The following is a 25751-nucleotide window of genomic DNA, read 5'->3' as shown; positions in this document are numbered from 1 at the left end:
TGCATACATTTTTATTTACATTAACTTGCACTGGTCGAATGCGCTCTAACATTTCATTTATTTTCTCTGTTGCTGTTTATTCTCTTCTTGAATATCTGTACAGATTTTGGAAAAGGATCAAACACCACCCCTGGTAAACTGTTCCACACCTTCACACCCTTCCCAATGAATGAAAATTTACCCCAATCGCTGCTGCTAAAATTCCTTCTAATTTTATATTTGTGGTCAGTTCTGCAAATATAATTATTTTCCAACTGAAGCCTCTCACGGATTTCTCCCCATGCTTGTTCTACTGTATAGGCTCTATATAATCCTATAAGTCTAGTTTTCTCCCTTCTCTTACTTAAAGTTTCCCACCCAAGTTCCTCTAACATTTCTGATACACTACTGTTTCTCCTGAAATCCCCTGTTACAAATCTTGCTGCTTTCCTCTGCACACTATCTATTTCTTTTATTAGGTATTCTTGGTGAGGATCCCAAACACTGTTTGCATATTCCAATAATGGACGAACCATACTTAAGTAACTTTTTCCTTTTAATTCTTTGTTGCATCCTTTAAGTAGCCTCATTATGACATGTAACGATCTGTATGCTTTCCCAACAATGTCATCAACATGACCCTTCCAGTGTAAATTACTTTCAAATCTCACACCTAAGTATTTGCACTTGCCATCTTTAGGGATAACTACCTCATCCAAAGTATATTCAAATTCAGTTTTAAAAATCCTGTTTGTAAATGTTTTAACAGTTGATTTGCCTCCATTAACCTTCATATTATTCTCTTCAACCCATTGTTGGATACTTTCAAGGTCCCTTTGTAATTCTGAACAATCCTCAATGTTATTTATTTCCCTATAAACAATTATGTCATCTGCATACAATCTGATTTTTGATGTTACATTATTCCCTAAATCATTTACATATATTAAGAAAAGTAACGGACCGATTATACCACCCTGTGCAATTCCCTTCCAAACTTTTTCTTCCTGCGATACATTTTCCTACTTTGACTTTCTGAACCCTTGAATTTAGAAATGTTTTTATCCAACGTGTAACCCTTACATCCAATCCTATTCCCTCCAATTTCTTTAATAATATTCCATGTTCCACTCTATCAAAGGCTTTGGAAAGATCTATGGCTATGCAATCTAACTGGCCTCCTGAATCCAATTGATCTGATATGTCCTGCTGAAATCGCACCAGTTGTGCCTCACAAGAAAATTTCTTTCTAAATCCATACTGGCTCCTCATGAACCAATTTGTATTATCACATATCCCTGTGATGTACTTTGATATTAAACTCTCCAGTATTTTACAAACTATACTGGTCAGGCTGATTGGTCTGTAGTTCTCTGGTTTCCTTTTATCACCCTTTCCTTTATAAATTGGTATTATTATAGATTCCTTCCATTCCTTTGGTATTACATTATTATTTATGACATAGTCAAAGAGAAATTTTATAAAAAGGCACTATGTACCACCCCATTGTCTTTAACACCTCCCCAGTAATTTGATCACTTCCTGCTGCTTTTCCTTGCTGAAGCAGTTGGATTTCTCTGAAAACATCTTCATTTGTGATTGAAAAGCTTCTTGTTTCTTGTTTCCCTATGCGTCTCTCCTTCTCTATCTACATGGTCTCCGGCATGCTATTAATTTCTAAGAAGAAAGAGATAGCAGGTAAGAGTGGGTAAGTGATACAAGGAGTATCTGCCGGTTCCCGAGTTAGACTCGCAACCATGGCAAGAGTTTGTGTTGGTTGGATAGTGTTAAGGTGTGGTATTGAAGGGTCGGGGAAAACCACATAGGCAGGAAAAGAGAAATAGCCTACATGTAAAACCTGACATCTTGTGATAGCACATGCAAGGATGTGGGCTGGAAAAGTCCAGAGGTTGTGTTAGTTAGGAATATGTGTCATGCAATCATAACCATTTCCTTGCCACTGTCTGTTATTATGGGGATCAGTCCTTCTTGTCACTGCCGGGTCGGCTCGGGTCCACTAGCCTCTGGGCTCAGGGCTACAGGTTCGTCCCTTTGCCCAGCAGCCAGTGGTCCCTGGCGCCAAGTCTCCGTTTGGAGAGGGGAATAAAGGGCCAAGCCTTACTTGGTGCAAGGGGCTGTCTTCTTCTTCCGCCTGGCGATGTCCCTCTGTGCGGTGTTGTTGGAACACACTTGTCACTGCACTGGAGTGCCCGCTTGTTTGCCTGCTCTCATGTCCAGTGTTCTACCTAAATAATAGTGAAATAACACAAACAAATAACTATATTATTACTACTGTCTTCGTTATAGGGCGCGGGCTGGTTTTCCGCTCCCGTGTCTCTTTCGGGGGGGGGGGGGGGGGTGGAGGTGTTTTGATTTGTCCTTGGCCGTCTGGCTGCGTTGCCGTCGTCGTCTTCTTGTGTTGTGTTTCTTATAAATCTTTCCTCGCCTGGTCCTTGGGATAAAGACAGCTGTAATCAAAGGAGCATATTTACATAGTACATGTTGCCAATTTGTTTAGTGGCAGCCAACTTATTTACAAGCGAATCTCGAAGTATAGAGAGAGCCCACTTCAAACTAATATTACCAAGCACACTATCGATATATTTTAGCAAAGAGCATATAACATGCAAAGAAAGAGTCCCTACACAAATCACAAATGCAACACTCTCTGCCATCTCTTGAGGAAAAGTTGAATTACGTAGTAAAGTGAGACAACGGAACAGTTCCGCGGTCCGGCATTTAGTCCACGAAGACGAAGCACGGAACGGTTCCGTGGCTCGGGCCCAATGAGCTAGTGTTTGATAGGCTCCACTGCAGTCCCTCCTGCTCACTCTTTGGCGTAATCACTTTCTTGTAATGCTTCGGAATGCCTTACACATTTTGCTCAGTCTTCTTGCCTAAACCTGCCCAGGGTCTCGTGTGCAAACTGCTCAATATGAGCAAATCTGAAAGTTGTATTCTTCTCTTCAAAGTCCAGCTTAACTTTGGCCGTATCTGCTCGATCGGATTGTACTGGTATTACGTGGTAGGCGCACTACACGATGCCCCATTTCATTTACAGTCTATCCAATTCACACGTCTTCTTGGTGCTTTGGATCACTCCTTTACATAAGAGCTCACCTCTGGCTTCAGCAGGAGGAAACGAAACGCCTTTCTTACGTGCTTTATGTCAATTTAAACATGTTTGTCCGCTTGGATGGAATGATAGCTGACATTATCCTTCACGATAATAAAACTGTCTTCTACTGAACGCAACATATGATCCTCACCGTTCATTTTTGAGTACTAGTCTAATTCATAAGAACATTTTCCGCCACGAAAGATAAGTTTGGCTCCTAGTGCGAAACCAGTACGTGTAGAACCAGCATGGGCTATGATGAATCGACACTCTCGATCAGTTGGTACTTTTAATCAGTCGTGCTATATACGTATATCAAACCAAACCAAACCCCATGGCACTACAGCCCTTGCCTTACCCTACCAAGCGACCGCTGCTCAGCCCGAAGGCCTGCAGATTACGAAGTGCCGTGTGGTCAGCACGACGAATCCTCTCGGCCGTTATTCTTGGCTTCCTAGACCGGGGCTGCTATCTCACCGTCAGATAGCTCCTCAGTTCTAATCATGTAGGCTGAGTGGACCTCGAACCAGCCCTCAGGTCCAGGTAAAAATCCCTGAGCCGATCTCGATAGCTGCAGTCGCTTAAGTGCGGCCAGTATCCTGTATTCGGGAGATAGTAGGTTCGAACCCCACTGTCGGTAGCCCTGAAAATGGTTTTCCGTGGTTTCCCATTTTCACACCAGGCAAATGCTAGGGTTGTACCTTAATTAAGCCAACGGCCGCTTCCTTCCCACTCCTAGCCCTTTCCTGTCCCATCGTCGCCGTAAGACCTATCTATGTCAGTGCTACGTAAAACAACTAGCAAAAAAAACCTGACCTGGCCTGAAATCGAACCCGGGGCCTCGGGTAAGAGGCAGGCACGCTACCCCTACACCACGGGGCCGGCACGTATATCAATCGACATTATTCTAATTAATGCACTTTTCGTGCATGTAAACTCTTGGTCTGCTGCCCTCAGTACTCAATAAGCTTATGATTCGTAAAACATTTCGCCCTTGAGGCAGCGATGTCAGTATGTTCCATTCAGCATTTACGTCCATCCTTTCACTTCTTAAAACCGAATACTTTTAGAAGCCGATGAAGGGATATTTATGAACCCGAATAGTTAATTTTACGACAAAGATCGGCCCGAATTTTGTTAACCCTGGGGTATTCTCCTCGATCGTAGTACTGTAGAATGATCCTGTGAACTACATGAACTGCCTATTTTACCATATGTGGCACATCACCTCATCCACATCATCCAGTCAAGAGCATTTGAGTTCCCTTTTATTTTCACACACACACACACACACACACACACACACACACACACTTGAGAAGAATAAACGAAAAATGATTTAGGGCGTATAAAATCCATGCTATTTAAAAGAAATTACAGACGAAGGGAGCTGTTCAACCTAAGGAACAGCGTATAGTTCTCGCCGGCGAATTAGATGACGTTGGTCCTCGTTTGGAAAGCTCTCCGTAAAATACCTTACAAAGAGGTCTTCCAAAATGCCAAAAATAGGTGGACGATGAAGGCGGACAGTTTCGCTTTTACTTTATAACGTGGATAAGCAATCGACTTCTTAAAATATTTAATCGTCTGTTGTATAGTTGCATCAGTGCCGCGTAATTTTGTCTCAACACTGGAACAGCTTTCATGCTCGTGATAGGAAAAGCACCGCACGGCTAATTTCTAACTGAAATGCTATATCTGTACAATTAGATAGGCAAGAATTGGGAGCAATGTCATACTCAGCTAGGGACTTATGGTCGGTGGTTGACAAATAACGCCTCCAGGTTGAGAACTCCTCGGGAGCCATGCTTTCAGTCATCCATTACGACAGGGAGGGGATGGCATGGATGTTTTCTATACCCCAACCCATAGGGCTATGCGCTGTCTCTGAGTATTCTTATTATATCCTGTATCTCATTAATGAAGAGAAACAACTTTTCGATGATTTGTAGAGGTGATGAGAGATATCGCTATAGCCAATATGTTACGTAACATTCTAGACATTTTTTGTCTGTAAATAAAGAGGGAAACTGCAAAATACTTTAATTTTAAAGTCAACTGGGGTAACTGACTCTTGCTCGTTTCCGACCCTTTAGTCAGTTTTAAATTCGTGCCCAAATCGCGAATCAGAGCTAAATAAATAAATAAATAAATAAATAAATAAATAAATAAATAAATAAATAAATAAATAAATAAATAAATAAATAAATAAATGAATAAATCACTGAAGCACAAATAATAAACGAATAAATCTCAATAACTTAACTAAAGAAGTATCGCTAAAATCAAGCTGTAAAATTATTGCCTTTTCCTTAGTTTTCTAACTTGATTATCATTTATTATTATTGTTATTATAGTAGTAGTATTAGTTGTTGCTGTTGTAGTTGTAATATTAATATGCTCTATTATTACTATTATTATTATTATTATTATTATTATTATTATTATTATTATTATTATTATTATTATTATTATTATTTTAAACAGACAGCTGGGAAAATGATTGGAAAGAGCGTCTCCGATGGGAAATTAAGGAGGATCCTGACTTCTTCAAGCGTTCCATACAAAGGAGAAGTGAAAGCAGACATCGTTTTGTTGAAACAAGCCTGGTTGTAGACAAGAAGTTCATTACGTACCACAAAGACAGGGATATTGAAAATTATATTCTCACGCTCTTCAATATGGTAAGCAAAGGTCAAAAGTAAATTGAAGTTCCTTCAATACAATTCTCAGGATTTCACGAAAAATAATGACATGAATGGTATAACTATCACAGAGAGCCGAGGAGTATATAGTAACTTATTCCTCCTGGCATTATTTGAATGTTTCCATGGATAATTCACGGTTTTTCCGAATATTTGATTGAGCTTAAAGGCACCGAATTCGGATCTAACGGTACTATTGGTTTGTTGAGGACAAGGGCATTGTTACGATAGCACCTGCAATCCATTTGTGATCTGTGAGAGGCTTTGCACTGTCATTATTATTAAAATAGAAAAAAATAATGGATGGAATCCCAAAGGTAAGGTTTGCTTACAGTAGAATAACAAATGTCCTCTAAATGCTAAAAATATTCTAGTGTTATTTTGCTGTCTGGCAAGCCTGCCGAAGAGGAAGAAGTGGGGTAATATATCATTTGAAAAGGCAAAGAAGACAAATGCATTCCATGATTCTGGGAAAACTAAAGGGTTAAGCTTCAGTACAGTACAGAAACGATATCGTATGGTGCAAAGCATACATCTTCTATGATATTTAAGTCACGTGGTAGAAAAAGGGGAAAAGGCCAGCACTCAAACTTCACGTGCTTAACGATTATGTAGCTGAAAAATTTAGGTTTGCGAGAACTGTCCTAGGCGCTAATGTTCACGACAGCGATATTCGTGCTTGGGGCTTGGAAAAGGCCCGAGAAATAGGATTCACTGGATCTATCCATTGATGGGTTGCAAGGTTTAAACAAGGGCAATAAAAAATGTGTAACCACTAAAACCTGGATTACAGATAGTGACGTGAATGAAAGATGTGAAGAGCTTCGCAATGAGGTAATGACCGTAATGAACACCATGGAACGTTTACAGATTTATAATACCGATCAAAGTGGTATACGGAAAGAATTTCACTCATCGCGAACTCTGCATTTCAAGGGAGAGAAGTCGGTAAGAATATCGGTGCGGAGTGATCATGCAACAACTCATTCTTACACCATTCAACCCGTTACGTCGGCAAGTGGATACGTGTTCCCAAAGATGCTGGTAATTTACCAGGAAACTATAGGTCAGCTTGGATTGCAAGTAGTGCAACACATGCTGAAACCGCAAAATCTGATTCAAGTTGCCTCGAAGCCCGGCCTAATCATGAAATAAATCCTGATGAAATTATTCCAAGATGTTTACTTCCCATATGCAACGAAGGAGTCTCTTCTTCTGGTTGATTCGCTCGTGACATATCGTGACAGAACTCATATCGATGCTATCCGATCTCAAAACATGGTGTATACAGTAAAGACCATCCCTCCTAGGTGCACACCTTACATTCATCCACTTGATGTGCTATTCTTCCGACAGTTCAAGTCGGTGCTGAAGCGGATTCAAGATCATAGTATCCTTAACGACTATCGGTTCACACCATCGTCGAGGGATCCAATTCCGTTTCTGATGTGCACTCTACACAATCAGTTCTGTTCTCCAATCTTAGCAGACTTTTCTAGGTACTCCTAGACTGTAGCTGGATATGGTGACTTCAGACCAGAGATACACTGACTGACAGAGCAAATGCAAAACCAAGAAGGAGTGGTTCGAAAGGGATGAAATTTGGGGAAAAAACAGAGACGGCACGGACGAATAATTGATGTTTATTTCAAACCTATATGCAGGTTACACAATGCGCACGGCATCGACTCAGTAGGATGTAGGACCACCGCGAGCGGCGATGCACGCAGAAACACGTCGAGGTACAGAGTCAATAAGAGTGCGGATGGTGTCCTGAGGGATGGTTCTCCATTCTCTGTCAACCATTTGCCACAGTTGGTCGTCCGTACGAGGCTGGGGCAGAGTTTGCAAACGGCGTCCAATGAGATCCCACACGTGTTCGATTGGTGAGAGATCCGGAGAGTACGCTGGCCACGGAAGCATCTGTACACCTCGTAGAGCCTGTTGGGAGATGCGAGCAGTGTGTGGGCGGGCATTATCCTGCTGAAACAGAGCATTGGGCAGCCCCTGAAGGTACGGGAGTGCCACCGACCGCAGCACATGCTGCACGTAGCGGTGGGCATTTAACGTGCCTTGAATACGCACTAGAGGTGACGTGGAATCATACGCAATAGCGCCCCAAACCATGATGCCGCGTTGTCTAGCGGTAGGGCGCTCCACAGTTACTGCCGGATTTGACCTTCCTCCACGCCGACGCCACACTCGTCTGCGGTGACTATCACTGACAGAACAGAAGCGTGACTCATCGGAGAACACGACGTTCCGCCATTCCCTCATCCAAGTCGCTCTAGCCCGGCACCATGCCAGGCGTGCACGTCTATGCTGTGGAGTCAATGGCAGTCGTCTGAGCGGACGCCGGGAGTGCAGGCCTCCTTCAACTAATCGACGGGAAATTGTTCTGGTCGATATTGGAACAGCCAGGGTGTCTTGCACATGCTGAAGAATGGCGGTTGACGTGGCGTGCGGGGCTGCCACCGCTTGGCGGCGGATGCGCCGATCTTCGCGTGCTGACGTCACTCGGGCTGCGCCTGGACCCCTCGCACGTGCCACATGTCCCTGCGCCAACCATCTTCGCCACAGGCGCTGCACCGTGGACACATTCCTATGGGTATCGGCTGCGATTTGACGAAGCGACCAACCTGCCCTTCTCAGCCCGATCACCATACCCCTCGTAAAGTCGTCTGTCTGCTGGAAATGCCTCCGTTGACGGCGGCCTGGCATTCTTAGCTATACACGTGTCCTGTGGCACACGACAACACGTTCTACAATGACTGTCGGCTGAGAAATCACGGTACGAAGTGGGCCATTCGCCAACGCCGTGTCCCATTTATCGTTCGCTACGTGCGCAGCACAGCGGCGCACTTCACATCATGAGCATACCTCAGTGACGTCAGTCTACCCTGCAATTGGCATAAAGTTCTGACCACTCGTTTTTGGTGTTGCATTTGCTCTGTCAGTCAGTGTATTTAAATCACCGCATCAAAAGCAGTGTGATTCGGAAGCCTGCTTAATGCAGGTGTTCATGAAGTGCTCCTACTGTGATAAGCAACTCCGTATCCGGGACTTTATGCTCTGTGGACATGTTCATCCTCGTAATCTTTTGTCAAGAGCCACCAACAACCCATGTCCGACTCGTTGGCTGAACGGTTAGCGTACTGGCCTTCGGTTCAGAGGGTCCTGGGTTCGATTCCCGGCCGGGTCGGGGAATTTAACCTTAATTGGTTAATTCTAATGGCATGGGGGCTGGGTGTATGTGTTGTCTTCATCATCATTTCATCCTCATCATGACGCGCAGGTCGCCTACGGGAGTCAAATAGAAAGACCTGCACCTGGCGAGCCGAACCCGTCCTGGGATATCCTGGTACTAAAAGCCATACGACATTTCAACAACCCATATCTTGAGCTCAGTGACTGAACATGTGCATGACTGTAAAGTGCAGTGTAATTGCCAATGGCAAACATTGTGCGCATATTTGTAATGTGCAGAAAAACTCTTACATGCAAACCAAAACGTTTTTGCAATTGCGAGCGCGACTTGCGCTAACTCCCTTGTAAGTATTATTACAAGTCCAGAGGTGCCAACCTTTGAATTGGGTTATCAGTTATCCCATTTTTAACCCCCCCCCCCCGCCCCCGCCAAAAACGTTTGCGAGTTAAATCCAAAGCACCCCGTTTGCCCTTTCCTACAGCAATCTATTCTAAAGTATATCATATAACACAATAAAATTTGCTCATTACCTGTTAGTTCTGCGATAAAAAATTCTTTGTAGCTTTTTTCGCACCCAGCAGCTGCTTTTCGGTGTAGGTTTTCTTGTAACATACTTCCCCCTGAGATGACATTTTCGTCTTCAGAACCATAAGCGATTCCAGTGTAGATGTACTTAGTGTAGGCCTGAATTCTCCCTGATTTTTCCTAACAACACTGAATACTCTTTCTGTGGGAGTGTTACTATGAGGTACACTTAGTACTGCAAATACAACATTACTTAAGGTTTTATACTTAATTTGTCCACTTTCATTTTTAAGCTCTGCAATCTTGCCCCAATTCACATCAATGTTAGGTCCATGTACAATATATTCCGGGAAAGTATCACACTGGTAAACTGCAAATTCCTCTTCAAGTTTGTCATGTTCACTTTCTTTGACCAAAGTTGGGAATCTTCGAACAAAGTATTCAAGAGATGAATAGGAAACTTTCTACAACTTCGGCATGATGAAGAAATTCATCATCAAGGGGAAATTTCCTGGTAATGTAACTGCAAGCTGCCATATAAAACTCTCTTACAGAATTATAAAACATCTCTTCATCACAGTCATTATCTTTCAAGTATGCCCTAGCTTTTGCTCCAATTACCAAGTCCTCATTGGCTTTCTGGTATTTCCTCCTCTTGAATTCAACACTCAAAAGGGAGGTAGATTCTGACTGAAGAGAACATGGCTGAACAAATCTGACCAACAGGTCAGTTAAACGACCAGTAAGTTTCCTCCTAAGAAGATGTATGGCTGGAGCATCTTGTTGCAGAAATATATTCACAGAGTTAAAACAGGAAGTGTACTCTGAAGAAAGTAGCAAAACGGTTTTGTGTGTGGGTCTTGTATGAAAGATTTCACAGTTTCAAACTGCTTGGTGGTCGCACTTTTATGGTGGGTCTCACTACAAAACATGAGTGTCAAAGCTTCCCACTGCTCAAGAACTCTATCAATAGACTGAAGAAGCGAGAGCCAACGGGTACTAACATATTTCAAAATTTTGTGACCCTCTGTGCCACAATTAACCTGATAAACTTTCAACGTGTTTTGTCTCTTAGAACTCTTATCAAGATAAGTGAACCAAAAAGTTCTCTACATTGACTGGCAATTGGGCTGCTGCTTTTTGTGCACAGATGTGTATGAGATGACATGAACAACCCGGGACATAAACAGAAGAATGCCTGTCCTTCACAAATTTGGCAACACCTTAACACCTTTATTTGCCCCTATCATTGTGTATGCATTGTCAGATGAAAAAGAAATGCAATTTTCCCATGGAATGGCTAAAGAAGACAATTCGGTATTAATTACAGAGAAAATTCCCTCACCAGCATTGTCGCTACTCTCTAACAATGACAATAGAAGAGTTGATATTTGACCTCTCTGAGCATTAAAGAAAGAGACAACTATAGGATAAAGTTTAACTGCATTTGAATCCGTACTAAAATCAGTAGCCAAGGAAAAAGGCGTTATTTGCAAAAGTTCACTTAATTCCTGTTTTGCCTCAGATGCCGTGTATTGAACTAAAGCAGAGGTTTTAGTTCTTGCACAACCATATTTCTGAGATATTTTTGAGTCGGGAAACATTGATCTAAACAAATTTCCAGCGTGGTATGAAACTGATAACGGAATATTATGCTCCAAAAGAAATGATGTGAACAATAATTCGGCATTTGTCACCGCAGTTTCATTACTTTTTACGAAGAACGATGAAACAGACTGGTTTCGTAATTTTGATTCACCGTATGTGTGATGTTTCTTGGATTCTATGTGTCTTCTGCAATCATCTCGTCCACCGTGAGCCACAGACAAATCACACGAACACACACTACAGAAGACGTGGTTTTCACTAACACGTGAGGCAAGCAAGCATAGCCATTCCTTTGTGTAACCGTCTCGATATTTCTGTAACACTGCTGTCTTCTTAGAAGAAGATGCAATTTGACAATTGCTCCGCTTCATTTCACAAAACCAATCACTACTTTTCGAATCAACGTCTAGGATAATTAGAATTGAAATGCGCTAAATATATACCATTTTTTCTACGAACACAACAGAGAGCCGAATGTGCGCACTGGAGAACAGCAAGGGAAGGAGTAGCGAGTAGCAAGGAGTAGGGCCTTCCTCACGGCCGACTTGATACGTCATTCCCGCGTCATTCTAGCTAAGAGAGCAGCGTATATCTATGTAGCTGGCCGTGATTTCACAACGCTCGCGGGAAACAAAAGGAAGTGACGACCAAATAACTGCCAAATATGTTTGGTAGCCAACGTACAAGCATTGAAACGAGGCGGGTTGACCAGTAATGCTCTAAGAGATTGAACATTTTTTACATCTTTCCTTTTTTTCGCAGAAATTAATTTTTATCGTGACAAGGTTGCTTTTCCGTAATAATTTCCCCTTCGACCGTAACGCCGTAATCCCGAAGTGAAATCCGTAATCATTACGGACAATCCGTAATAGTTGGCACCTCTGCAAGTCTATATCTGACAATCATCTAGGCTGCCACCCTTCCAACTTCCGAAAGGATGCTACTCCACTTTCGATGAACCATCCGTTAGTCTCGTCTCTGGTCAGATACCCATCCGATACGATTACACCTACGGTTTGGCTGTCTGCTTCACTGGGACGCGGAGGCCTCCCCACCGCGGCAAGGTCACGTTATACACAGGGGAAATTATTACGATTAACATGGTATATACAGTCAGGACCATCCCTCCTAGGTGCACACCTTATATTCATCCACTTGATGTGCTATTCTTCCGACAGTTCAAGGTGGTGCTGAAGCGGATTGAAGATCATAGTATCCTTAACGACTATCGGTTCACACCATCGTCGAGGGATCCAATTCCGTTTCTGATGTGCATTCTACACAATCAGTTCTGTTCTCCAGTCTTCGCAGACTTTTCTAGGTACTCTGTAGCTGGATATGGTGACTTCAGACCAGAGATATTTAAATCACCGCATCAAAAGCAGTGTGATTCGGAAGCCTGCTTAATGCAGGTGTTCATGAAGTGCTCCTACTGTGATAAGCAACTCCGTATCCGGGACTTTATGCTCTGTAGACATGTTCAATCTCGTAATCTTTTGTCAAGAGCCACCAACAACCCATGTCCGACTCGTTGGCTGAACGGTTAGCGTACTGGCCTTCGGTTCAGAGGGTCCTGGGTTTGATTCCCGGCCGGGTCGGGGAATTTAACCTTAATTGGTTAATTCCAATGGCACGGGGGCTGGGTGTATGTGTTGTCTTCATCATCATTTCATCCTCATCACGACGCGCAGGTCGCCTACGTGAGTCAAATAGAAAGACCTGCACCTGGCGAGCCGAACCCGTCCTGGGATATCCTGGTACTAAAAGCCATACGACATTTCAACAACCCATATCTTGAGCACAGTGACTGAACATGCGCATGGCTGTAAAGTGCAGTGTAATTGCCAATGGCAAACATTGTGCGCATATTTGTAATGTGCAGTAAAACTCTTACATGCAAACCAAAACGTTTTTGCAATTGCGAGCGCGACTTGCGCTAACTCCTTTGTAAGTATTATTACAAGTCTATATCCGTCAATCATTTAGGCTGCCACCCTTCCAACTTCCGAAAGGATGCTACTCCACTTTCGATGAACCATCCGTTAGTCTCGTCTCTGGTCAGATACACATCCGATACGATTACACCTACGGTTTGGCTGTCTGCTTCACTGGGACGCGGAGGCCTCCCCACCGCGGCAAGATCACATTATACACAGGGGAAATTATTACGACTAAGGTTAATAAATCACTCTTCGCTTTATGATCTCAGTAAAGATTCACTCATAAGCCACTGAAGATAGAGGTAGCAAAGACTTTTCTGCTGATGGACGGCCAGAAGAGTTGATAGTGAGATGGGTAGTTAGTTCTTCAACGAAGTAACAGGTGTCAGACAATGGTATAATCCAACATATCTCATTGTTCTCCGTACATATTGATAATTCACTAAAATACATAAAACGCCATGTGGAATTCATTTCTTGTAGAATGTTTATTTATACTGATTATTTGGTTTCACTGGGAGACAGTGCCGATGCATTTCTACGGTACCTAATATTGTAGGAACTTAAATCAGGAATTCAGTATGATATAAACGCCAGAATTTTCGAGTCTAAACTGATTTCGGTTGGCAACATGCCTATGAAGACAGACACACAGGAAATAATACACTGCATCACTACTTAGCGGAAGTGAAATTAATTTAGCGACCAATTGTATTTCTGTAAGAAAAACTTGACTTCGCATATTACATGATACCTTCATCGGACTGTTTTCAAGCCAGCCTTGGAGTATGGAAGCGAGGGCTGCGTAGAACAGGAGCATCACATCCTTAAAGTGGAGGTAAGAGGACAGAAAGGAAACCGTTCTTACGAACAGGTGCAAACGTTGGTAGGATGTATATAATTCTACTCTTTTCATCTCCGTCACCTATGAAAATTCAGCAGTTTATTTGACTTGCAAAGTATTTCCAGCATTGCTATGTAGATCGCCCCGAATTCGGGGACGTAACATTTTCTCGGTCGGTTTAGTAAAATTCTTTTAAAAGACCCGATTTATTTTACATTCACTCCTTAGGTCTGTATTATGATACAATGTTGAAATAAAAGCTACATTTCCGCCATAAAGTAGTCACGTTTCTGCCCATCTTGGAGTCATAACTCATCTTGTTCTGCAAACTGGAAACATATCACCTCTGATGAAGAAAACAAAGATAATAGCCATACAGAAACCAAATAAAGATCCATCTAAAGTGGAAAGATACCGTCCAATAGCACTTCTAAGTGTTACATATAAACTTCTTGAGCGACTGATCTACAATAGAATTTATGAAACAATCAACAGCTACATTCCTATAGAGCAAGCAGGATTTAGACCTGGAAGAAGTTGTAATGATCAAGTACTGTCTCTCACCACGTATATCGAAAATGGATATGAGAGGAAATCAGTAAGAGTGGCTGCCTTTTTGGATCTATCAGCTGCCTATGATACTGTCTGGCGAGAAGGACTCCTTCTAAAATGTTTGAGTGTGATCCCATGTCGTAAACTTACGGCCTTACTTAGCAATATGCTCAGTAATAGGTACTTCCAGATCAACGCTGATAATGACAGAAGTAGAGTGTTTAAATTAAACGATGGTTTACCTCAGGGATCAGTCCTTTCCCCCCTTCTTTTCAGTCTGTACATATATGACCTCCCAGACACATCATCAAGAAAATTCATTTATGCTGATGACATTTGTTTGGTGACTCAGTGCTCCAAATTTTATGATGCTGAAATTACTTTAGCCACTGATCTGGAAGCCTTGGATGTATACTTCAAGAAATGGTGCCTTCTCCTAAATCCTCAAAAAACAGTTATATGTACATTCCACTTACGCAACAGACAGTCTAATTACAAACCAACAGTCAGGTTCCGAGGTGAAGTGTTTCCGTTCTGCAGTACACCAAAATACTTGGGAATAACACTTGATAGAACTTTGACTTTCAAGCAACATCTTTCAAATGTAGCTGCTAAAGTAAAAACTAGAAATAATATTCTTCAGAAACTTGCTGGTACATCATGGGGAGCCAATACTCATGTTCTAAGATCAACAGCATTAGCCTTATCATATTCTGTTGCTGAATACTGCTGCCCCTCTTGGATCAATAGTGTTCACACAAAGAAGATCGATGTACAACTCAATCAGGCAATGCGCATAATCTCGGGTTGCATTCGGAGCACGAACACACTATGGCTTCCTGTTCTCAGCAATATTGCACCTCCAGCCCTAAGACGATCAGAAGCTCTCCTAAAGGTTTGGAAGAACATTCAGCAGAACCCCCAACTACCCATCCATCAAGATATTACGCACACTGAATATCAACGACTGAAATCAAGAGAACCACCCTGGCGTACAGCAATGGATCTTGAAAGAACCTCTTTTCATGTTAACAGTTCATGGAAAGCCCAGTGGGACCAGTCTTCGGTAGTGAACAAACATCTGGTTGAGAATCCTTCTAAACGAGTACAAGGATTTGATCTTCCAAGACGACAGTGGAGAATCATCAATCGGATAAGAACTGGACAAGGCAGATGTGGTTATCTGTTGTGCAAATGGGGTTGGACTAGGTCTGAAGATGTGATTGTGGTGCATCTTCTCAGTCAATCCACCACATTGTTGCTGACTGCCCAATTCGAGCTTTCAAAGGAACGCTGATGGACATTCACCGCACATCGGATGAAGTTGATTGGGTCAAAATGCTAGACCTAGAGTTATAGTATTGTACGGACTTGTGACTACGCACATTTACCCTGAACTATATACATGTGTGTACATAGATTCATCATACGATAAATAAATAAATACGCCAGATGGTAGAAATGCCAATGTCGGAACCACTTAAAATATCACTTCTGATTTTGTTTCATATTTGCTCGGTGTTCGTTCTGGTGTATGGAGTCCACTGTATGCAGGTTAGAATTTTACTTCTATATAATAAGTTAACTCTGTCATCCGTCAAAACAAAACAGTATGACTGGTGACGAACAGAGAAAGCGAAGCAGTCAAACTGATACATGGACAGCATGAAAGTGAAATGGTTCAGCACTTCAGATAATTCGAAGTTGTTCTGTCAGCTAACAACAGAGTTACATACGAAATTAGCAACAGGGTTAAAGCGGTTGCTTTCTTCTAGAGTTCATTTTCCCAAATATTATGCGACAAAAGATTTCTCCAAAAAGCAGGAGTCTCACGTTATAGGACCTACTTGCTACCCACTCTGAACCATGGACGAGAGGCTGCAACGCTGGCCATAATAACAGTCGACTACAAGCATTAGACATGAAATTTCTTAGCTCGAGCATATAGAAAACTAGAAGGAACAAAATCAGAAATGGATAAGTCCACCCTCAAGTAGGGCGTCAACAGAGTGTACTCAATATCATAGAAAAAGCACATTGAAACTCTTTGGCCGGATTATGAGAATGGGATGAATTAGAACGTCAAAGGCTTCCTTTGAAATAAATATTAATGGAAAAAGACCATACAAACCTAGAAATGGCTAGATAAATCAGATGAAAAATCCCCCTGTGGGTGGGGGCGGTAGAATAACACCCACGATATCTCCTGCCTGTCGTAAGAGGTGACTAAAAGGGGCCCCAGGGGCTCTGGACTTTGGAGCGTGGGTTGGCGACCACGGAGCCCTTAGCTAAGTCCTGGCATTGCTTCCACTCACTTGTGCCAGGCTCCTAACTTTCATCTATCCTATCCGCTCTTGGTCAACTCTTGTTATTTTCCGACCCGACGGTATTACGTATGGAGGCCTAGGGAGTCTTTCATTTTCGCGCCCTGCGTAGCCCTTGTCTTGCTTTGGCAGATATCTTCATTTTTCGAAGTGTCCGACGCCTTCCATTTCTTCTCTCTGATTAGTGTTATATAGAGGATAGTTGCCTAGTTGTACTTTCTCTTAAAAAAATAATCACCACCACCATCACTCAGATGAAAAAAGACCTGACCAGGAGGAGCCCAACATTGAAGAATATTCTGGAAGAGAAGTTACGGCAAGATAGACGCTTATGAAGGAGAACTGTTAATTCCGATACCTGACCTGCTGGAGTGGAGAATCGATTATGATGATGAATGATGATGATGATGATAATGGTGGTGATAATAATGATGGTGGTGATAATATATATCGCAAGATACACAAAATTCTGATCTATTACGGGTTAGCTTCAAGTGTCTAATTATATTCTTTATTTTCTAATTTTGTGTTTTTTATAGCCTCCTTCTCTTAGTTATAAGTGTGATTCGGAATCAGTAGTCAATGTTTTACTTTCTATATGCAGTTGTTTTATTTTGTTCCGTTGCAGATATTCCAATTTTAATATTGATTATGTTAAAGTCTTGCTTCTGACTTTGTAGATAAATAGATGTCATCCATAAAGTACCGGTTACGCCCACTGTTGCTTTGTATAAATTTATTTCTGAATTTCTCTCTCTCTCTCTCTCTCTCTCTCTCTCTCTTACAGGTTACAACTTTATACCACGACAACAGTATAGGAAACGCTGTTGACGTAATCTTGACGCGGATTATATACTTGGAAAAAGAAGAAGAGGAGGTATGGGAAACGTAATTCATTTGAAGAAATCTCCATAATGGTACAATATATTTTGTTTGTGTTATTAGTCCACAGAATTATTTGATTAACCTATCATGTTTTCTGTTTTTCTCAATTAAACAAATTCTGGATGCCTTACTCTGCGTCTTGCCAGTCTCCTTCTGGTCAGTGTTTGTCATATCATTCTCCCCTCACTAAGCTGATTCAGTATCTCCTTATCTGCAATTCTCTTTGTAATCTATACTTTTAAAGAGAATTTGTCAGTTTGTTTATATGTAAAGGTTATTATTAGAAACTATAGGACCGATTTTGAATTTTTTTTCAGCACTTCAAAGATTTTATCATTCCGAGTAACAGAGGCTATGCAACATACCGAAATATCAAAGGGTTCCTGGGAGAACCGTGATTTACCTAAAGAAGTGTAACAGCATTATTCTCCTACTGGAGCCTGCATATTCACACCACCCTATCACAATTCCTGCATTACAGTGACATTAATGGATAAGTTATGCAGTGCACATCACCGACTTATTTTATGCTATATAAATTAGATGAGTGAACATAACTTTCTTGTAGAATAAACTGAAAAACTAATAGGTCTTTACTCTGTATAAAAGGACCTTTAGTGTACAGTGTAATATGGCCAATTAATAATAAAAAATACGATCATCGACGAAGGGCCAAAAGTCAACTAATAATTAAAAATACGATCATCGACGAACAGTTAACAAGTCTTTCAGACTGCCATGGAGGGAGGCCTTAGTTTTGTGAAAATATACTCAATCTTATCTCCTATGGGGTAAGTTCCCTTTCACCAGTGTGTTCATGTGGTGCTAATTTATCCGAAGGTACTCCCTCACTGAGTGTGTGTGTATCTCTTTAGCCTAAGACGAAATATCGACTTCATTTTCAGTTTGGTTAACATTTAGTTTGTTAAGACAGGGTGGTTGACCAGATGGGTGTACTTCTTCTTAAACCAATAAACAATAATTACCACCACCAGAGAAATATCCCGTTCAGACTTGAGGACGTAATTTGCACAAAAATATGAGTTATAATATTTTTGTTCTTTTAAAAAGATTGTTGTGTGATAAGGGTCGTAAGTGTTAATTTATCTCAAATTACTTGTTTTTACAATAGGTTAATTTTGACTGTAATCACGCGATTTAATAACTAAATAGAATATATTCCTAGAGTCCTTTATTTTTAAGGGTGGCACAACGTTACTTCACTTCATGAGATTTTATAAAATAGGTTTGGATTATTTTAAAGCCTCAAACGCTCGAATTATACACTTCTTTTAGAAGTTAACGACATATTGCATACTCTAGTTCATGAAATTGTTTGCATACTTTGATACGGATAGGTACACATCAACATTTTTTAAACCAAGTGATTCGGTTCTTTGGCGGATGTTGGAATACTAACCAGTTGAAACAGAGAGAGAGAGAAAGAGAGAGAAAGGGGAGAGGGAGTACAACCTACACAAACGTTTGATAAAGGCTTGAACTGTCTACTGTGCAACACGACTCCAGAAAGAAACATATCCTTGACCCACACACATATGTGTCTGCAGGGTCTAACAGCGATATGCGCGCGGGAGGGAGAGATGGAATATCAACGGGTAATAAATTTGGCGTCTGCCTCTGTGGTGTAGTGGTTAGCGTGATTAGCTGCCACCCCCGGAGGTCCGAGTTCGATTCCCGGCTCTGCCACGAAATTTGAAAAGTGGTACGAGGGCTGGAACGGGGTCCACTCAGCCTCGGGAGGTCAACTGAGTAGAGGTGGGTTCGATTCTCACCTCAGCCATCCTGGAAGTGGTTTTCCGTGGTTTCCCACTTCTCCTCCAGGAAAATGCCGGCATGGTACCTAACTTAAGGACACGGCCGCTTCCTTCCCTCTTCCTTGCCTGTTCCATCCAATCTTTCCATCCCTCCACAAGGCCCCTGTTCAACATAGCAGGTGAGGCCGCCTGGACGAGGTACTGGTCATTCTCCCCAGTTGTATCCCCAGACCCAAAGTCTGAAGCTCCAGGACACTGCCCTTGAGGCAGTAGAGGTGGGATCCCTTGCTGAGTCCGAGGGAAAAACCGACCCTGGAGGGTAAACAGATTAAGAAGAAGTAGAAGAAGAAGAAGAAGAAAAAGAAGAAGAATAAATTGGGCTTAACGGAAAAGATTTATGAGAGATAATATTCAAGAAATCAAGAAGCTGCAAAATAAGAATAGCAGGCGCACTAACTGAACAAGGTATTCTGCGGTCATTTACTCGTTTGTTAATTTTATTTTGAAATCACTAGAGCTGTTTATGAATAGCTTCTTCGTGCTGTTATAGAATGAGGAATTACTCAGAATTTCCTATTAACGAGAATATCCGTCAAATAAAAAGGATGTTTATAGTCAAGAAAATGATATACTGAGATCAATAAGTTGTCCTCAAGGGTCGCTAAAAGGAGGATTTGGGCTAGGGAGTCTCGCTTTGTTTTTTCTCTTCCGTAGATGAGACCAAAAACACATTCCTTCTTCTTTAACCACGATCCTAATTTGATGCATTAGGCCATTATTTTAAATTGCTGAATCATCAGTAAGGGGCTGCCTGGCCGAGGCGGTAAAAGCGTGTTCGGTTTGCCCGGAAGGACGTGGGTTCGAATCCACGTCAGGAAGTCGTAAAATTTAAGAAACGAGATTTCCACTTCCGGAGGGGAATATGGCCCTGAGGTTCACTCAGCCTACACCAAAAATGAGTACCAGGTTAATTCCTGGGGGCAAAGGCGGCCGGGAGTAGAGCTAACCATTCTACCCCATCACGTGCCGCGGTTAACAATGGTGGAAGCCTTTACCATCCACTCCTCCAAGGGCCTTCATGGCCTGTACGGAGGTGACTTTGTATTCACTTTGTCTTTAAGTCATCGATTATCTATACTTGTTCTCTTTGTTAATCTATTTGACAGCAAAACTTTCAGACTCATGTTCCTGCTTGTTATTGGCGTTGATTCATATATATTGCGAGTTGCGTAGGGTGACATCTGGTGAATGAACGTATCCTATAAAATTGGGCGGCTCTACGAGAACATTCGCATTTTGACTTACAAAGTTGGTTATGTGTAGGTTAAACGGAATGAGTACTGAAATATACTGTCGTATTTTTTGTGTTGCTTTTTCTTTGCTATAGCTTTAACGTCGCAATCCGTAGCGTCACGTTTAGCACTACTGGCTGCTATCCTCGGAAGCCCGGGATCGATTATCTGTACTATCAGAAATTTAAGAAGAACAGGAGGTCTGGTATGTGGTTAAAATGATACGAGTACATGCAGATCACCTCCATTGGCGAGGTGCCTGGAAAGAGCTGCACCACCTCAGGATGAAGACACGAGTTAGCTTAACTTAACGTCGCACTAACCCGTTGAAGGTTTTCGGCGATGCAAGAATACGAAAAGATTAGGATCGGGGAAGTTAGCTGCCATTGCCTTAAGGAAATACATCCCCAGCATTTGCCTGGTGAGAGAATGGGAAACCACGAAAAACCATCTTCATCGTTGTCGGCGGTGGGATTCAAAACCATTCGTCTCCCGAATGCAAGCTCACAAACGAGTGACCCTAACCACATGGCCAACTGTTTTGTTTCATTTTATATCTGAACTTACAAATTTACTCGAACGACGCAAACATTCTTACACAGAATGCATGACACAGATGTTGTACATTTTGAATACAGCACGCAGCGTCTCATAGGTGATGACGATTATTTGATCTTTACCTTTCTCAACTGGATAGTGCTTGACTCCAGACCAGGGGCTCTCAACTTGGCAGCGGCCACGGTTACCCTAGGTGAATCTGGCATTGATTTCACCCACTTGTGTCGGTTTCCTTACTTTCATTTTCCTGTCTGGCCTCCCTTGTCCAACTCTTGATCTCTTCCGAATCCGACTGTGTTAGATTCGCGAGGTCTACGTTGTCTTTCATTTTCAAGCCCTTCCTGGTTCTTCCCCTCTCTTTTGTCGATACTTTCAGACATCTATTTTCATTCCTAATTAGTGTTAAGAGTGGATAATTGTCCAGTTTTACCTCATTAGTCTCAGAAATGCATGGTAGTCCTGTGATATCGAGGAGAATGCCTTGTCATATTGTTTTATTGATCTACAGTTCCAAAAAATGTGCATAGGGCAATCTAATGTTACAGATCGTCACGAATGGAAAATCAGTGAAATGAAAAAAATTTGTATTGAAACATGGTACGAAGGATATACTATGTTTCTTTGTTTCAGATAGATCTGGAAATCAGCCGTGATGCCGGTAAAACGCTTTCAAGTTTCTGTACGTGGGTATTTGGCTTAAATCCAGAGGAAAGAAGCAATCCTCATCATTTTGATGTTTCTGTTCTGTTGACCAGGTAAAGTATGTAATTCTAACGTTGCAAAATCTAGTTGGATTTGAATTCTATTATTATTTATTTATTTACATAGTTTACGCCCACATTGGAGCACTTAAATCAAACCCAAATACATTTATGTTAACAAAGAATTAACTGAAGATTTAGCTTGCATCATTATCTTCATTTCCCAAAACCTCTTCATTCTAGCTGGCCTGGCTGCCCTTTCTTCATCAGATATGACATATTGTTTGTGTTGTACAGTTTTTAATGACAATCTTATTTGTTTGTTCTTGAGAATCCTTTTTTCTTCTCTTTTTTCAATTTGCTTCATTGTAATATTCAGCTCTTCTAAATCATTCTGAACTTCTTTAAACCAATTATTTTTTCTTTTACTTTTCCAAAAGTAATTAAATAGTTGTTTTATTATCCTATTATCATTTAATCTAGAAAGATGACAGAAAAAGGCAATTCTTCTTTTTCTCATCGTATCTATTATAGATTCACTTTCCCTATAAACCACTGCATTAGGCAATAATCTCCATTGTCCATCCACCTGATGTTGTTTATTAATGATTGTTCTGAGTATCCTTCTGTCAACCTTTTGCAGTGTATCAGTTGTTGCTTTGGTGTTCAATTTAAATAGTGTTTCACAAGCATAAGTCGCTTCAGGTTTAGTGAAGGAACAGTAATGTTGAAGTTTAGCATTTATTGAAAGATATTTTTTCTTGTACGTTGGCATTGTAATTCGTTGTGCCTTTTTTAAGTTAAATGTTCTGCTTTCTATTGATGATTTTTCATTCGTGTTCCAAGTTATAATTTCACCAAGATATTTAAACTTATTCACAATTTTAATTTGTTTGGTATTGGCTAAGGTAATGGTTGGTGCTGTAACAGGGAAGGTTGGCATTATTTCTGTTTTTTTCATATGAAATTTGCAATCCAACTTTTCTTGCTATGTTATCAAGTTCTTCTATTTGCAATTTAGCTTCTTCCATATCATTAGCAAGTAGTGCAAGAACATCAGCGAATGCTAAACAATTGAGTCTTATTTTTCTGCCAATCTTGATGTTAGGTTGACACATCTTATTCCATTCCCGCATGATTTTTTCCAACACACAATTAAAAAATAATGGTGAGAGTCCATCTCCCTGCCGAAGTCCAGTATTAATGTCAAATGGCTTTGAGAGTTCATTTCTAAATCTGACTTTAGATTTAGTGTTCTTAAGGGTAATTCCAATAAGGCGAATAAGTTTTGGATGTAAACCAAATTCTTTTAGGATATTCAATAATGACTTAGAAAACTTGTTTTCTATCACGTTCTTCCCCTAACGTAGTCCATGTTGATAAGCCCGTCTTTACCAGCTAATCGGGTTTTGGTATGTAGAAGCTTGTTCACACAATGTGAAAATTAGTTGCTGTGCATTTGCAGTATGTAGGTGCTAAACGTGAAAATATGCCTAAAATACGTCCTTGTGTTCACTTATGTTTCTGGATGAAATGCAGTATTTATTCAATTTTCCTTTCATGTTTTGTTAAGTTAAATATTGATTACAAATGCACTTCTCAAAAAAGAAATTTCGTCACCTCTTAAGATGTTCCTAACTACAATTTAGGAAGGGAATTGATCCATTTCGGCAATAACCTGTACTGCTTACATAGAGACGGCTTCACTGTCGAACGGATCTTTGTGAGGTGTCAGTGCCAGTTGAAATGTACGAGTGCCTCAATTCAAACTGTGTGGAGAGTAGTGTTTACAAGTCATGGTTGATATTGTGGACCGGGGTAGGTAACGGGGCAATCAGTTGCCATCGAATAAAATCATCCGTGTTGTTAATACTGCTTCAAGAAGGCCACTCGCAGAGGCACGTTGCCAAAATGCTAGGGCCTGCTCAGTAGTATCTGTTGAAATGTTTTCCATGAGGCCGCAGGTATTGCTAGGTGCCCTGGCACGGGCCACCAAAGGAAAACAACCCCATGACACTATTTGTTGATCTGTATTCAGTCTCTCCAGGTTGCAGTTCGAAGACTACACATGGACCTACAGCACGTTTTTGGAGTACGGATCAGTGAGCAAAATGTCAGAAACAGGCTTATGAGGAGCCAGTTTAGGATGTCGACGATCTGCACAAGTACCGTCACTAGACAGGCGAAAAGCGTGAGAGGAAACTGCATTTTGCCAGATACGATCTGCATTGGCGTCCTATACTGTTCTCGCATTAATTACATTTCATATTATATCACACAAAAGGTCGTTTGGGAGTCTGGAGAAGATGTAGGGAGTGATTTCATCGGACATCTGTACGATCTAATGGAGGAACTGTTATGGTACGGGCAGGCGTAAAATCTTTACACGAAAACCGATCTCCTGATCATTGACAAGGGATCCTGGACTTATCGACGATACATTGATAGGTGCCACATGTGATTCCTCACGTGGGGAAACTTGGAGAAAATGCAATATTCATACATGATACGTGGGAGCACAAGACACCAACATTGTTCGGAGATTCCTACAAAATCACAACGTGCACTGAATGAAGTGATAATCCCAAATTCCCGACTTGAATTTGATCAAAAAGTCTGCGGCCAAGTGGAGCAACGCATCCAGGCACTAGAAACACTTGTAAAAACTAATTTGGAAGATTAGCCTCATCTGGCTCAACTGAAGATCTGGCGCCTTATCAGAAGGACGAGAAGGCGTTATGAAGCTGTTATCAATGCCAGGGATAACAGTACTCTTTAATAAGACGCTTAATTACCACGTAGCCATTTTAGTGCATGGCCAGGGACCACTTTGTTTTATGAGACGTGCGATGATGTCGTGTATTGACAGCCCAAATAACACTTTTCATTTCAATTCTTAATTGTTCCAAAGAAAAAAGTTTGTTTTCATTACGTGCCTGTTTTCATTTGAATATTTATGCAAATCATGGAGGTTTGAACACATAAATAAAGTGTCCAAATTTATTTTTGAACATAATATTTACGTATTTTACGCTGTTCGTAATGAACTTACTTTCTCTAACGTATTACCATTATACCATTGTTCATCCAGATATTTTAAACATTGTTCTAATGCTTTATCAGCAAAGAGTAACAGCACAGCGATGAAATGAAATGGCGTATAGCTTTTAGTGCCGGGAGATCCCAATAAGGGTTCGGCTCGCCAGGAGTAGGTCTTTTGATTTGACACCTGTAGGCGACCTGCGCGTCGTGATGAGGATGAAATGATGATGAAGACAACACATACACCCAGCCCACGTGCCAGGGAAATTGACTAATGATGGTTAACATTCCCGCTGCCGGGAATCGAATCCGGGACCCCTTTGACTAAAGGCCAGCACGCTAACCATTTAGCCATGGAGCCGGACAACCCTCCTAGTCATATGCCACAATCAGCACAAGCTTCACCCGACTGAGTTCCAATCAGCATTTCTGTAGACCGTGGTGAACCTGGGTGACGCCATACATTCGAATGCCGGTTTAATTCAGGCTCGTAGGCTCGTACCCACGTCTCATATATTGACGTCAATACAATGTAGAAATGCGTCTCTTTCGTTGCGGTATCTGTCCAGGTGGATGCCAGCCAATGCATACCGGTGCCATTTCTGTATGTCGGTGAGTTGATGCGTGTGACAGTATTGAGTGAATAAGACCTCCCTGGTAAACGTTTTCGGTCTGGTATTATTACCATCGGAATT

General features: G+C 41.5%; 1 protein-coding gene across 1 annotated transcript in view; it reads left to right on the top strand.

Annotated features, from left to right (window-relative positions):
• The window catches only part of LOC137497204 (A disintegrin and metalloproteinase with thrombospondin motifs 12-like), a 205073-nt gene that overhangs the window by 27623 nt on the left and 151699 nt on the right, over window positions 1-25751 (top strand). Inside the window, exons 5-7 of the mRNA XM_068225729.1 lie at window positions 5653-5781; window positions 17591-17680; window positions 21944-22068. Coding sequence (XP_068081830.1) covers window positions 5653-5781; window positions 17591-17680; window positions 21944-22068 — 344 coding nt within the window. The remainder of the gene's footprint in view (window positions 1-5652; window positions 5782-17590; window positions 17681-21943; window positions 22069-25751) is intronic.

This window comes from Anabrus simplex, chromosome 1, assembly GCF_040414725.1.
Source record: "Anabrus simplex isolate iqAnaSimp1 chromosome 1, ASM4041472v1, whole genome shotgun sequence".
Taxonomy (NCBI): domain Eukaryota; kingdom Metazoa; phylum Arthropoda; class Insecta; order Orthoptera; family Tettigoniidae; genus Anabrus; species Anabrus simplex.
This window is presented reverse-complemented; position numbering and strand designations above follow the sequence as displayed.